Source organism: Trichechus manatus, unplaced genomic scaffold (assembly GCF_000243295.1).
Source record: "Trichechus manatus latirostris isolate Lorelei unplaced genomic scaffold, TriManLat1.0 scaffold00213, whole genome shotgun sequence".
Classification (NCBI taxonomy): Eukaryota; Metazoa; Chordata; class Mammalia; order Sirenia; family Trichechidae; genus Trichechus; species Trichechus manatus.
Window position 1 is genome coordinate 1,578,315 of NW_004444149.1, and position 15,918 is coordinate 1,594,232.

The window sequence follows — 15,918 nt, forward strand, 5'->3', positions numbered from 1 at the left end:
GGAGCTGGCTATAAAAAAAAAAAATTATACCTTAAAATGGTGATAATCAAAAAAAAAAAAGAAAAACAAACCTGTTGCCGTTGAGTCGATTCCAACTCATAGCGACCCCACAGGACAGAGTAGAACTGCCCCACAGAGTTTCCAAGGAGTGCCTAGTGGATTAGAACTGCCAACCTTTTGGTTAGCAGCCATAGCTCTTAACCACTATTCCACCAGGGTTTCCTAAAATGGTGATAAAGGCTATAAAAAGAGAGTGAGTGTATGTATGTGAACAGGATTCTATAAGAGCATGCGATGGGTGGCCTACCTTAGAGAAGGCTTCCCTGAGAAAGTCACCCTAAACTGGAACCTGAAGGATGAGCAGCAGTTAGCTGGGTAAACAGAATTCCAGTCATTAATTCACTTACTCATTTATTTAGCAAAACAGTTAATGAATTTCAGACATGTCCAGCACCTTTCTAGTCACCGTTATGTAGCAGAGAGCAAAGATACGATACCTGCCCTAACTTTCAGCTTGGTGAAGGAAGACAAACAAGTAGAGTGGTAAGCAAAAAATAATGGCATAATTGAGAAAAATGCTGTAAAGTTAATAAAACAGTGTTATGGCAAAGACTAAAGAGGAGGAATTTATTTAGGTAGAAATATTAGGAATGGCCTGAGGATGAAAAAAATGATATGTGAAGGATGAGAAGCCACCAGCTTCTTAATTGGAGGTTGAGTGAAGAGCAGGTTTGAAGGGCTTGAATTGGGAAAAATCAGACCTTAGAGAAACTGAAAAAAAGTTCATTGTGGAAGGAGAGGGAATACAAAAAAGAAAATTATGAAGGGAAAGGAAGGAAGGAAAGAGCAAGCCAGGCCATATGGTAAGAATTTTGGATTTTATACTAAGAGCAGTCCCTTATGGGCTGAAGAGTATTGTTTATAGATTTGCATTCTTAAAAGAACCTTCTGGCTCCTGTTTTGAACACTGAATTGGAGAGGACAAAACATAATTACAGGGAAACCAGCTAGTAGGCTGTTGCAGTACTCTAGATGAGATGATGATGTTAGACCAACATGGTGGTAGACTTCTGTTTGAACATTTGGGAAATTGGTGGTGCCATGTACGGAGACAGAGAACACCAGAGGAGGAGCAGATTTAGGAAAAGCAAACATTCTCTTTTTAATGTTATGAAGTTTAAAGTTCTTGGAGGGCATTCAAATGGAAGTTGTTGAGCAGGGTTGGATATCTAGGTCTAGAGCTCAGTAGAGAAGTTTGGGCTGGAGATAATGAGCATCTTACTGTGACTTTATGAAAAACTTTGGCAGTATCATTCACTGAAAATAAAAGGGCTTGGGGTGGAGAGGATAGAGTTAGGAGCAGATTCTCAAAATCTATGCAACTTTGTAACTCCAAGAAAAATAATAACAATTCTACTGAAGAAACCCTGAGAGTATGGCCCCCGGACACCCTTTTGGCTCAGTAACGAAGTCACTCCTGAGGTTCACCCTTCAGCCAAAGATTAGACAGGCCCATAAAGCAAAAGGAGACTAAATGGGCACATCAGCCCAGGGGCAAGGATGAGAAGGCAGCGGGGGTCAGGAAAGCTGGTAATGGGGAATCCAGGGTCGAGAAGGGAGAGTGTTGACATGTTGTGGGGTTGCCAGCTAATGTCACAAAACAATATGTGTATTAATTGTTTAATGAGAAGCTAGTTTGCTCTGTAAACCTTCATCTCAAGTACAACTAAAAAATAATAATAATTCTAAGAAATACCAACAGCAATTAAAAAGACATGTTAACTTGTTTACTAAATAAATACTACAATAAACATAGGAGTTTACTTTTTAGGAAAAGGTGAAGGTAGCTTGATAGAAGGGTTGATGCTGCTCAGTTGTGGACACAGAAGGATATCATTGACAGATAAATTGTAGTGATGCCAGAGATAGCTGACTCTGGTTTGTTGTTGTGTGTTTGTTTCTTGCGTGAAGATTGGGGGAAACGACCCAATAAGCACTTGGAAGAAAGCCTGTGGTCAAATGGAGCCAAGAGGAAGAATGTGGGCTGAATGGGCATTCGGAACAACGGCAGGGCCTCGCAACTCGCTGCCTTTAGTTGGTGTCAGTGCATTCTTCGTCCAGCTGCTAGCTCAGTGCTGCAGAACATGAATGTGCTCTGAACAGTCACGTGGGAACCAGCACAGCTTCCGTACCCTCCTGAGGTCATTCTGCTCTTTACCAAGTGGATGTGAGCCATTCCACCATATACAAACACATGCTGTAATAAAACAATCTGTGTAAACTCATACAGAACAATGATATTTCCCTTCGGAGAGACTATAGACCAGGAATAGTAAGGTACTGAGGAGCTTCAGTATTTAGAGGTTAAAAGCTGTCAGCTGACCCTCTGTGATGATCTAGAGTTGTGTGTGTGTGTGTGTTTTTCTTTTTTAATTAATTACTAAAACTTAAAAATCTGGAGTTTTCACCTGAAAATTTAGAACCCTGTTTCTCTTTAAAAAAAAATCAGAACATTTGGCAACAATGGATCCATGTTTCCTGGTTGGTAACGAAGGCTGGGACTTTCAGTAGTGCCTGTCTCCCTTATTTGGGGCATGCATTTTTCATTTCTCCACAGTCCTCACTATTACTTGTTGTCAGCTATATCTGGCCCACTTGAATTATTTAAGCAGTGTACCTGGACAAGGAACATTTGAGTTTGGGGCTCCTAATTTAAGCGAGGTTAAGCAGTTGAGGTGAAGGAGATGACAGGTCAGGTTGTTCAGTATGTCATCTACATGGACATTAAAGTCACTCATGTGGGCAATTACAGAAATTGAGGTGAAATCAAGGATGAGTGTGGGCCTGGTTTCAGAGTCCTCTGAATGATAGAGATAGCAGGGAAGTCTTAACAGATTTAAAAATAGCTGCTTTGAGAATAAGAACTTGTCTTTTTTATCTTTAAAAAAAAAAAAAAAAAACCTCTCAATTCCAGATTCTTATCTAATAGGAACTTAGTATGCTTTTTTTGGGTAGAGATGAAAACAAGTTTAACTATCCTTTTAACAAAAATCAGGGGGAATGAGATTTTTAGTTAAAGAAAAAAGTAAATCAAGCATCGGATCTTTTCCAGTTTGGCTGCTTTGAAAGTCAGAATTTGTTCTGTTTAGGTAGAACCTTATGTAATTAATTTCTGTTCTTATCATGATAGCTGTTAATCCAGCAGACATTTATTTCGTGCCTGCTCTGTGTCAGGTACAAAGATTACAGCCATGAATAAGATATAATTTCTAGACTCAAGGAGTTCACAGCTTAATGGAGAACACAGACATGTATCAATTATTGATAGCTCCTATAATTGAGATATTCAAAAGTTGTTTTTGGGAGAAGAGTGAGGGACTCGAGCAACTAGGAAGGAGAAGTGAGTTTAAGGTACAAAGAATAAGGGGTGGAGACTATTTCTTACAGAGAAATGAGCTTTGCAAGAGCATGAAGTCATGATGGTGTGCTTAGGCAAGTGTAAAATAGGCTGTTATGGGAAGTTCCAAGAAATGTGGCTGGAGAATAGGCAGGGAGCTAATTATAAAGGCTCTTATTTGTATAAATACCAAGGAGTTTGAAGTTTACCCCGTAAGAAATGGGAAGCTGTTAAAGGTTTTAAGAAGAATCATTTGCCAAGGTCACATTGACAGCAGTGTGAAAGAAGGATTTTAGAGAAAAGAGAAGGATCAGATAGACCAGTTTGGAAACTGTCCGAGCAAAATATTATGAGGGTCAGATAAGAAGAGGCACATGTGGGGAGGACTTTAGAAAGACGCCCAGATACCCATCTTGAGCAATTGGTTGATGGGTGATGCATTTAAGTAGAATAGGGTATGCAAAAGGAGAGCCACATTGGAAAGAGGAAACAAGGCTGCTAACTGAAAGGTTGGCAGTTCACCTCTACCCAGAGGCATCTCAGAAGAAAGGCCAAGCAATTTAACTTCTGAAAACTCAGCCCCTGAGAACCCTGTGGAGCATAGTTCTGTTCTCAACATACATGGTGGCACCATGAGTTGGCATCCACTCAGCAGCAGCTGGTTTCAGTGAGATACATGGATTTATAGCTCAAAAGAGAGGTGTACCCTGAAACATAAGTTTTAGTTGAGTGGTTATTGACTCCATGAGAAAAGATGATAATGTTTAGGGTGAACACACTGAGTTGCTTAAAGAAGGTTGTAGTCAGGAGTATCAGTGCTACAGAGATTAGTTAGATAAGGACAGAAAGTAGACAGTTGGCATCAGTTAGGCTGCCTTTGGTGATCTCAGTGCAGTTTCCATATGACAAATGTTAGATTTCTAGGGGTTAAGAAATGAATGGAAAGTGAGGAAATGCAGACAGTTAAAACTATTCTTACAGCTTTAAATATTGCTCTGTTTTTTGTTTGTTTTTTTCTTTTTTCTTTTGTAGCAGTCCTGACTGGTTTATTGTTTACTTTTATAGTTACGTATTCTATCAAAGAAATAATTGCATTCTGTCAGTCTGATAGCTTCAGTGTCTTGTAGTTTTTTTTCTTCTTGAAGTATAAAAGAGTGTAACTAAACTTCTTGTTATTTTAAATTGACCTCCTCAGTCTTCAGTTGATTTTTTTCCCATACTTACCTTGAATATAGATTCGTTTTACTTTGATTTGCTGTTCTAGTAGAATGTCCAAAAATACTACCATGCCATGTATTGTAAAATTGCCAGACACTTTTGGGGTAGTAGTATCCTGAAAGATCTCACAATGGCCAGAGTCGGAACAATTTAAGCAACAAAATAAACAACAGTATTCGTTTATAACCCGAATAATAAAATTAATATCTGAGAGTAAATGCTGATATAAATAAATGATTGAATAAATAAAATTTTAGAGAGGAACTCCAGATAATATATGTACATCCTCCCCCTACAGGAGGTGGAGCTTAATTCCCCTCCTCTTGATTATAGGTTGGACTTAGTGACTTACTTTCAAAGAAGAGTATGGAAAGGGAAAAATAGTACTTTACAGTGAAGAAGCCTGGCAGACCAAGTGGTCAAGGTTAACTTCACCAATAATAAGTCATGCTGATCATGCACCCGCTGATCTGATGTAATGAGAAAGTTACTTCATCTTTTTGATACTCTTCCCCAAAACCCATAATCCCAGTCTAATCATGAGAAAACGTCAGGAAAAAAATTTTTAAGGAATAGTGTATAAAATATCTGACCAGTACTCCTTAAAGGTATCAAGGTCATAAAAAAAATGATGGAAAGATTGAGAAATCACAGATCGCAGGGGACTGAGGAGACGTGATGACAGTGTGGTGTCACAGATTTCAGCCTTGTTGTTGTGTGCTGTCGAGTCAGTTTCGACTCATAGCAACCCTGTGTATAACAGAACGAAATACTACCCGGTCCTGCGCTATCCTCACAATCATTATTATGCTTGAGCCCATTGTTGCAGCACTGCGTCAGTCCATATCGTTGAGGGTCTTCCTTGTTTTCACTGACCCTCTTCTTTACCAAGCATGATGTCCTCCTCCAGGGACTGGTCCCTCCTGATAACATATCCAAAGTATGTAAGACAAAGTCTCACCACCCTTACATCTAAGAAGCATTCTGGCTGTTGTTCTCCCAAGACAGATTTGTTCATTCTTCTGACAGTCCGTGGTATATGCAATATGCTTCACCAACACCATAATTCAAAGGTATCAGTTTTTCTTCGGTCTTCCTTATGCGTTGTCCAGCTTTCACATACATATGAGGCAATTGAAAATAACCATGGCTTGGGTCCAGCGCACCGTAGTCTTCAACGTGACATCTTCACTTTTTAACTCTTTCAAGAGATCTTTTGCAGCAGATTTGCCCAGTGCAATATGTCATTTGATTTCCTAACTGCTGTTTCCATGGGCGTTGATTGTGGATCCAGGTAAAATGAAATACTTGACAACTTCAATATTTTCTCTGTTAATCATGATGTTGCTTATTGGTCCAGTTGTGAAGAATTTTATTTTCTTTATGTTGAGGTGTAATCCATACTGAAGGCAGTAGTCTTTTATCTTCATCGGTAAGCGCTTCAAGTCCTCTTCACTTTCAGCAAGCTAGGTTGTTTCGTCTGCATATCACAGGGTGTTTATGAGTCTTCCACCAATCCTGATTTCACATTCTTCTTCGTATAGTCCAGCGTCTCAGGTTATTTGCTTAGATACAGATTGAATAAGTATGATGAAAGGATACAACCCTGATGCGCACTTTTCCTGACTTTAAACCACGCAGTATCCCCTTATTCTGTTTGAACGACTGCCTCTTGGTCTCTGTACAGGTACCCCATAAACACAGTTAAGTGTTCTGGAATTCTCATTCTTTGCATTGTTATCCATAATTTGTTACAATTTACATAGTTGAATGCCTTTGCGTAGTCAATAAAACACAGGTAAACATCTTTCTTTCTGGTATTCTCCACTTTCAGCCAAAATCCACCTGACATCAGCAGTGATATCCCTTGTTCCACATTCTCTTCTGAATGCAGCTTGAACTTCTGGCAGTTCACTGTCAGATATACTGCTGCAACCACTTTGGAACGTGTGTGCTATTAATGATATTGTTCGATAATTTCCACATTCCGTTCGATCACCTTTCTTTGGAACAGGCACAAATATGGATCTCAGTCATTTGGCCCAGTAGCTGTCTTCCAGATTTCTTTCCATAGACAAGTGAGCACTTCCAGTGCTGCATCCGTTTGTTGAAACATCTCAGTTGGTATTCCATCAATTTCTGGAGGTTTTTTTTTTTTGCCAGTGCCTTCGGTTCAGCTTGGACCTCTTCCTTCAACACCATCGATTGTTGATCATATGCTACCTCCTGAAATGGTTGAAAGTCGACCAATTCTTTTTGGGACAGTAACTATTCTTTCCACCCTCTTTTGATGCTTCCTGCATCGTTTAATATTTTCCCCGGTAGAATCCTTCAGTGTTGCAACTGAAGGCTTGAATGTTTTCTTCAGTTCTTTCAGCTTGAGAAATGCTGACCGTGTTCTTCCCTCTCCAGGTCTTTGCATGTGTTGTTATAATACTTTACTTTGTGTTCTCGAGCCACCCTTTGAAATCTTCTGTACAGCTCTTTACTTCATCATTTCTTCGTTTTGCTTTAGCTGCTCCATGTTCAAGAGCAAGTTTCAGAGTCTCTTCTGGCATCCATTTTGGTCTTTTCTTTCTTTGCTGTCTTTTTAATGGCCTCTTGCTTTCTTCATTTATGATGTCCTTGATGTCATTCCACAACTCGTCTGGTCTTTGGTCATTAGTGTTCAGTGCATTAAATCTATTCTTGAGATGGAGATGCTCTCTAAGTTCAGGTGGGGTATACTCAAGGTTGTATTTTGGCTCTTGTGGACTTGTTTTAATTTTCCTCAGCTTCAACTTGAACTTGCAGATTGGACCCTAGAACAGGAAAAGAACATTCATGGAAATATTGGTGGAATCTGAATAAAGTCTGGAAGTTACTTAATAGTGTTCTACTAATTAATTTCTTAGTTTTGACAAATGTTCCATAGCTGTGTAACATGTTAACATTCAGGGAACCTGGGTAAGGATATTTGAGTATTCTGTCTGTACTGTTTTTATAACTTTTCTGTAAATCTACAATTATTCTAAAATACAGTTTGTTTTTTTTTTAAACTATACAGATTTTTAAGTGAATTATATCTCAAACTGATTGAGGAAAAATAAAAAAGATTATTTACTATTTCTACTGAATGGATTTACCGTAAGTGATAGTTGGAATAAAACAGGCATATTTGATAAATTGTGGTGATATAAGTTTTAGGAAAATAAATAGAATCAGAGCACAGGCACAGACAAGAATGATAATCCTTGTATGTAACATGGAACAAGGCATTTAACCTTTCTTTCTCTCCTCCTTTCACAGATGAGGATTCAGAGTGACTCATCATTTGAACATTTTTAGAGTAAACAAATAAAATCTCATAAAGCATTAAAAAAGGATAACAGGTCAAATCATTTTTATGGGCATGCTGCGTTGTTTATTTTTTTAATTTAAATGCTAACATTCTAAAATTAGTTGATACGCATGAAATTGTAGTGTAATTACACGCTTAAGTGAGACCAAGTTTTCTGGTTTCACCCAATCCTGATAATTGGCTTTATTTAATGAAGTTGTCTATGTTAGGTAACCATGCAGTAGGCCCAATGAGAGAGAATTTCTAATCTTCCATCCCTGTTTTTCAGCATTTTTAGCTCATGGCTGGCTGTACATGGCAGACCCTGCAGCCTGATTTCAAAAATGGACAGAGCAATAGCATTGAGTATTTTCTATATATTTTAAATTACAGCTTACAGATGATATACTGATCAGAGAATGGGGCATTATTGTAGGTGATTTAGTTCATGTAAGTAGTGTGCATTCTTTGATGCAGTCAGTGTTGATAACTGTTTTGTCTACCAAGAATAAATTAGGACTAATTTTTTTTTTTATGTGGAAACAGTATTTTCACTGTAAAAGCATATTGGCTGAAGCAAATTATACTGAGTTTTGCTTTGTTTTTTCTTTTTAACTGAAGAGTGAAAGCACTGGTCAGAATAGACTGATTTGGAGTAGTGTCTCTAGTGTTGTGTATAAGATACACCCACTAGAGAAGACATAAAGGAGTTAAGTGTGTACAACTGGAGATGAAAGCAGAAAATTGATTGTGGTGGTTAGTGCACTTCTGGGAATTTTCAGAGGAATTCCATTTTAGTGAATGATCTGATTTGGACATTATGAAAAATAGCCTAATTAGAGGGAGGAAAACAGACTTTTTAGTTTAAAAATCGCCAGCACAGGCTCTGAGTCATTCTCTCATAGTGCATTTAATTGGTGAGTCAGATGAAATGTATTGCTTTCAGTAAATGCGTTTCTCACAATTGGAAACAGCTGTTTTTATTGTGGAACCAGCTTTTATCCCAGCATTCAGCTCATTCACAAGAAGCTTCCAGGGCTGCTCTGAGCCATGAACCATAGCAAAGGAATCAAAACTTGATTCTGGGAACAAAAAACTTGATCACAGGTTTCCAAATAGTTTGGTATTTTATGTTCATTTGCTGTTACTATGGTAACCATTTTTATTATAAGCAGTTTTGATCTAGTCACTGTTTGACAAACATTCCCAAATAGCCTTGACTTATTCAATAAAAGAAGAAGAGAAATTTCTTTCTTAAAACTAAAATTTTGTAACTTGCTTTAGTTTTGGTGGGAAGGAATGATTTAAATGTTAGAAAGCTTTTTTAAAATATATTGTTTTAAAATAAATATATCATCTATGAACTGATTACTGAAGAATGTCTTTCCAAATCTAGCACACTTAGTCTGTTTTTCCATAGCTTACTCAAAGATGCTTATGGTGTTTAGACTATGAATACTCATTCAAACCATTCTCAAGTTATTCGAGTCTTCGGTGTTGAACTCCCAACACAGTGTGACCAAAACTCAACTCATACTATATTAAGTTATGAAAGTTTTAGTAGTGAGTTTAGACTAAAGAAATACGCATATGTATTTTATCTAACCAAATGTTTGTCTCCTTCTCTGTGTTCTTTTGATAATTTACATTTGGCACCAGGGAAATTCTTCTTTTTTAAGTCTAAGATACTTAGGACTTCAATGAAGTAGTTAAGTTGAATCTTTATTCTAACTTCTCTTTTGTGATGCCACGGCCCTCCTGTTATCAGAGGGAGTTTTCCCAATTTATGCTGATATCTTTGTCTATTTGACTATATTGCCAAACCCAGGCATCTGTAAATATAGTATTCCTTTTTATCCTTTTTATCTTGGATATGTTTCTGGTCCTACTAGATGGACATCAGTCAAGATCTCTTGTGACAGATTAACGTTAGAACTGCTTCTTGGTCTCTACCCATTTTTGTGTATGATATAAGATTCCCAGATTCTTATCCTTTTATAATACAGTTATATTCTTTTTTACTATCTCAACTTTGTGGCATTCTTATCCATGATTTCATCTTACTGTTTTGCTGTAAAAGTACCATCATTCCTGTTTTTGTCTAAATTGACATCAGTGATTCCCCAAAGTCTGTCTTTATCTTGAAAAGTTCATCAAATAATGATCAAATAAGCTCCAGAGATTCGACAAGAAAGCCACTTCCAAAGGCTTCTTCAAATTTTCAAGTTTATTTTTGATTCTTAATTTTCTATTTATTATTCCAATTTACGACATCATCTTTTTTCAGTCTCCTTACTTACTAGTAGTCTGCCACCTTTTTTTTTTAACATGAAGGTCTGTATTTCCAACCAAAGAAAAGGAATTTACTCCTAAAAATCAGCTTACACTTATGCTGAAGTCCAGTTTTATTCAGGTACTTCTTTTTTGTGATGTATTTTCTACTTCATTTATTTGGGTAGAATTCCTAAACATATTTCTGAAGCTGTCATCTGAGTGATGAAACTACCTAGTAGTGTTCTCTACCCAGTAGTTTTGTGACTTGGGGAATTCCCATTTATATTCTGTATTTACTTCTGAAGTACTTACCTCTCCTGCTTTGTAGTATTTTGAAATGACAAATGATGGGAACTCTCTATGTAAAATTATGTGTTCTCTCTGCATAGTTTTTGAGAAGGTATTAGATTTTCTTGCTCTGCATTTTGTAAACTAGAATACAAACACAAACCTCTTGCCTTTTGAGGAATGGAGAATCTTCACAGATTCCTCCAGACAAATCTAAAATGACCCCTGATGAGGCCCGAGCAAACATCTGTCACACGATGGGGACAACAGCAAAGCAGTAACTCCCCTAAGGAAACAACTGTGAATTAGAAGAATGAACCAAAGAGCCAAGCAGGGGAAGCCGACCGTCTCCCCTGGTAAAGAGCCAGACAGAAGGCCTGGCACCTTCTGGATTTGACTTATCTCTTGGGTACATTGATTTTATTGCTGTAATCCAGAGCATAACCCCAACCCTGGAGAAGCTGTGGTGAAGAGTCAGTGAATTAGAAGATAAACTGCAGAGGAGTTTGTTCCTACCCTGTAGGTACCTACCAGTGCTGGAGGTACTTGTCGTACCCATGCTTCTTAGTTGGTTAGTTCACTTAATGTTTAAAATAAATGTTTGATATTATAAATTAGTTCCAGCTCCCTGAATAGACATAAGTCCCTGCCCCTTTTTTCATTCTTATGTTAATTATGAACACTAGCCCAAGCATGTTGGTAACATTATTAAGTATTTATAGTAAAGAATTTCATGATAAGCAAAAGGAGCCAATTTATATATATTACTAGTCACTAACATTTGTAAAACTCTGAATTTTATAAAATGATTTCTGCATTATATATCTCACTTTGGGACGCACAACAATCCTGTGAGTTAGACTTTTTATTAAACCAAAGTACAGACAAGTTTACTTGTCTAGATCTTATAGTTTAGTTAGTAGCAGACCCAGGATCAAAGCCAGGATTTCTTATTCTATAGTTCATGTACTTAACAATACTACACTTAATTCTACATTGCATTCTGTTTTAGGTTTTGATATATATTGGTCCCTATTGAAATGGACAGGCTAGTTCTCTAGGCATTATCTTGTTCTTCCCTAGTCACCCAGCTGCATAATGGGACTTGTAAAACAGTATATTCCTGGCATTACTGGAGATAATGTTTGCATATTCTATATGATTTCTGTTGTTAGGCCAGTTTTAACATGTTTTTTGAACATCTTTACCAGGTTGCTACCTCTTGTGCATAAGTCTTTGCATCATTTTCCAGTCTTAGACTTGACTGCTTTACATCGTTAGGTAATGTTTGTTCAGGTATCCTCATCCTCTTGCTGCTCCTCTAAGCAGTGTTTTTGAATGAAATAGGGTCTGTTGCTGATGGTTACCAAGTCCTAGAGATCTGTAACTCAGGGATACAGCTTTATTCCCCTTAAGTATGGAATATTGTTAACAACAGCTCTGCTCTGTATGAACAGAGAATTCAAACAGGCTTTAAAAAATGAAAAACAAGCACTTTTTCTTGAATGACATTTTATTCCAATCTCCTATTAAATCCTAAGACTAGGCTGCTGGCTTCCATTACTTTCAGGAAATGAAAAATGGCTCAGACGCTAAGTGAGCTAAGCCATCTCTCTCTCAATTGTTTCAGTTTCTCAGGAATTGCTGTACAGTGCTGCCAATAACGATCTCCGGGGATCTGACCCCCATTCCACCTCCCACTGCCTCCTCTGCAGCTCCAGATGCCACCCAAAGAAGGAGCTTTGAAGAAAGTGCCTGTACCCTCTTTTACCCTGAGGCGGGTGAGGCCAGGCAGGGTGATTCTCAGGATATCCTGATGATCAAAGGTATAGTTGAAGCCTTCATCAAGACTTGCTTGAAGATGACCAAGAGATTTAGGAAACATTACCAAACAGCCTAGGAACTGAAGATGGAGCTCAAGAATGGATGGCACAAACACCACCTGAAATGTGATACGTGATGAAATATGAGACCCTGAATAAGCTCCTTGAGGGTGGAGACCATTGTAATGTTTTTATATCTCTACCCTACCTTCACAGTGTCTTACATAGCATTGGGCATATAAATTGTACTCCATAAATATTAGTTATCACTGAGAGAAAAGGATATAAAAAGTGGTCTTGAACCCATTCTTTCCCTACTACTGAATCTAAGATTGTTTACCCATTCATCAGGAATGGTGGTAAAGAGAATTCAGTGTCTAAAGATTCTTGTCTTCTCTCTTGGCTGTGTGTCTGGGTAGGAAATAGACATGTTTGTCCGTAAATGAATTTTTCAGTTTTAATATTTAAAGTTATGTCTTCACTGATACCCAGGCTTTTACTTCTTGATATTTTATTGTGATATTTAGCTCTTTAGTGGAAATCTTATCTGAACCACACTTTAAGGGGATTTATTGTACTGTTGGCTTTAAAAATCTGTTTTTGTGATTCAACAATAAACAGTCTTGCTTCTTGAATGGATCTTAACATCAGTCATCAGTGTGTTTCAGAAGTAGGATGTAGTATAACAACATCAGTTTCCCAGAAACCTAACTTGTTACTCTTGAAATGGCAACCCATAATCTTACATCTCACCTAAGCAATGCAACCAGTAGCCTACTAAGAGAATATTTGCAGTGATGTGATTTAAGGTACTACTTAATTAAAACAAAGCTCATGTTTTACTATTTCTGATAGAGAAAGGGTAATAGTAGAAACTTATCTTCATTCAATTCTTCTGTCCCCAAGTTGTCGTTCAGTGAAATACTTCTTCATTAGAGAGTTAACTCTCGTTTAGAAACAGATCTTAAAAATCTCAACTTCAGCTATTTGATTTCTTGTACTTTTTTGTGCCTCCAGTAATATATAAGGCTTTTTGTTTATATTTTTTTCAAGTTAAAAGTGAACATTTTCAGAATGCTGCTGGATTTTACAAATATGTGGTAGAAATTCATTGTGTATTCTTAACAGATGGCTTTTCAGGTTATAAGAAAACCAATATCAGAACCAAGTATATTTTATTCAGGAAAATAATCTTTCCTGAACATTTTTCTCCTGAGCAAGAGATATGTTGAATTATGCTGCATTGATTTGGGTTTTTGATAAAAGTGTATCAGATTTTTTTGAAAGAAATTTGAGTTTCTTTGTTCTCAGGAGCTTTTTTATATATAGCCAGGAACCTTAACTATACTGTTTTAAAGGAGGTTTGTTCTATTCCATGGATAAATTAATCACCAATTCTTCCAGAATATGCTATAGAGGAAAAACATAGAATGCGAAAATGATCTCTCTGGATTGAATAGGATGTGTGAATCTGAGGTCCCGCCCTTTAATTTCATCTCTGATTCTGTTAAATGAGATGCTTAGATTGGAACTGCTTTTCATGCGTCAGTTGTTCCTAGTTAATTGCATTGTAAGTTTTGTTTGTCAGTTTGTAATATAAATTTGAATCAGTAGTCAAGAACATATTTGACTAGACTATTGTTATTCATTTTTATTGATAAATAATCCTTTTAATAATATGCTTCATAGTGTAATACATAAAAACTAAATCATATATTTTGTTCATTCTTCTACTAAAACTAGTTTTCCCTCTGCTAATGTAACAGGAGAAATTACGTATAACGGGACCTATGAAATTCCATTTACAAAATCTATTGTGCTTTGTCCTCTGTTGTCCTCTGATTGTCAGCTTAGAAGTCCTATTATTACAGGCATGGCAGTGGCAAAACTAAAACATTACAGTTCTTACACGTAATGATTTAACATTGTTTGTAGATTTGAATTTTCCTATGGTTTCTCTCTTGTCCCTCCAGGTTCCCAGCCAACCCCAGAGAAGCCTTCCCAGCGACCATCAGAAAGCACACACTGTAGCCCTACCCGAAAGAGGTCTTCATCTGAGAGTACTTCTTCAACAGGCAAGTGGTATTTGTCTTACCCATACTTTCCAAATCATCTCCTGTCCGCTATTCATGAACATATACTTAAAATCTAATATTGCGGACAAAGCGTAAGTGATCCTGGGATCTGAGACTCAGTGCATTGAAACAATACAGTAGTCTTTTCCTTGTACCTGTCTCCTTTTTAATGTCCAATTAACATGTTCTGTGAGGTATAGAGATTTTCATGTAGTCCAGAGGGAATAATTCAAAATGAATGAGAATAAGCAGACACAAAAGTGGAGGTTTAAAAATTGGAATTGAGGTCAAAGAGTAGGGTGTTTAATAGAGGAATATAGATTGAAACTATTTAATAAAGACTTAGATATATATGAAATTGTTCAGTAGTATAATTGTTTCCAAAGTAGCATTTACAAATCTCTGAGGATATGCAAAAAAAATCTATTAGGTTATAAAAAGAACCTCTATTAATATTTATTTTTAACCTCAATGTTTTAATTTCTAGTTTTTGTACATTTTTAAGTAGATATAATTGATTAATGCAGTATAACATTGTTCAGTAAGGATGAACATGAATCCAGTTCCCAAAAATGTAGAAATTGATCCAGTCCTCACTCCCACTTCTTCATTCTTATCACCAGCTGCCCTCATGGTGCTCTTTCTCTGACCCTAGCCACCCAGAGCTAGGTCAGAGCTCACAAGTTAGAAGGACAGCATCCTTTAGACTGCCAAATAAACAGATGCCAGCTGAAAGTTTGAGGAGTCCACACGACACCCCAGTCTTCTGACTTGCTGACCAGTAATTCAGAGCTGGTTTCCCACTGCCCGTTCAAGAGGCCAGCCTCAAGCTCAGGAGTCCACACAACACCCTTACTTTCTGACTTGCTGGCTCCTGCTGTCCCTTTGGGTTTGATAATTTGCTGGAACGACTCATAGAAGTCACGGAAGGTATACTATACTTACAACTACAGATTTATTATAGCCAAAAAATATACAAACGAAGAGACACGTAGGGCAAGGTCTGGGAGGGTTCCCAACATGGAGCTTCTATATCCCAAAAAACGAGCTACCCTCCTGAGAGCAGATGCTCTTGTCAACCAGGAAGCCCTCGAAGCCTTAGTGTTTAGGGCTTTTATTGGCCAGTCCTGCATGATAGGCTAAATCATGCCTTCTGAAGTGAGTCGCTACCAGCTTTCCAGATGAGTTCTTTCTGGTCTGGCTAGCCCCGCTGTCCAGCACACATTCTCAGGTGTGGCCTGGAAGTCCCAGACCAAGATCCCAAGTTACCGAAAGGTTAGTTCTCTGGAGCCCAGACAGAGAGCGCCTCATTTTACTTAGGGGTAGAACATATTTATTTACTTTCTTTTTTTGATGGTGAGTTTTTTATTATTTTTTTTATTTTTTCCCATATAAAAATTTATACACACATTGTTATGTGACCCTAATTGCTCTCCCCATACTGTGACAGCACACTCCTCCTTTCCACCCCTGATTCCGCATGTCCATTCAACCAGCTCCTAACCCTCTCTGCCTTCTCATCTC

At 37.5% G+C, this 15,918-nt stretch overlaps 1 protein-coding gene across 6 annotated transcripts in view; it reads left to right on the plus strand.

Annotated features, from left to right (window-relative positions):
* ASH1L (ASH1 like histone lysine methyltransferase) overlaps positions 1-15,918 on the plus strand; it is a 239,739-nt gene that overhangs the window by 96,799 nt on the left and 127,022 nt on the right. For 5 of the 6 annotated variants that reach the window (XM_023742556.1, XM_023742554.1, XM_023742553.1 and 2 more), the window contains one exon: positions 14,293-14,394. In XM_023742556.1, coding sequence (XP_023598324.1) covers positions 14,293-14,394 — 102 coding nt within the window. Of the gene's footprint in view, positions 1-10,996; positions 12,323-14,292; positions 14,395-15,918 lie in introns of those variants that run through there. The other variant, XM_023742557.1, reaches the window with a different exon arrangement.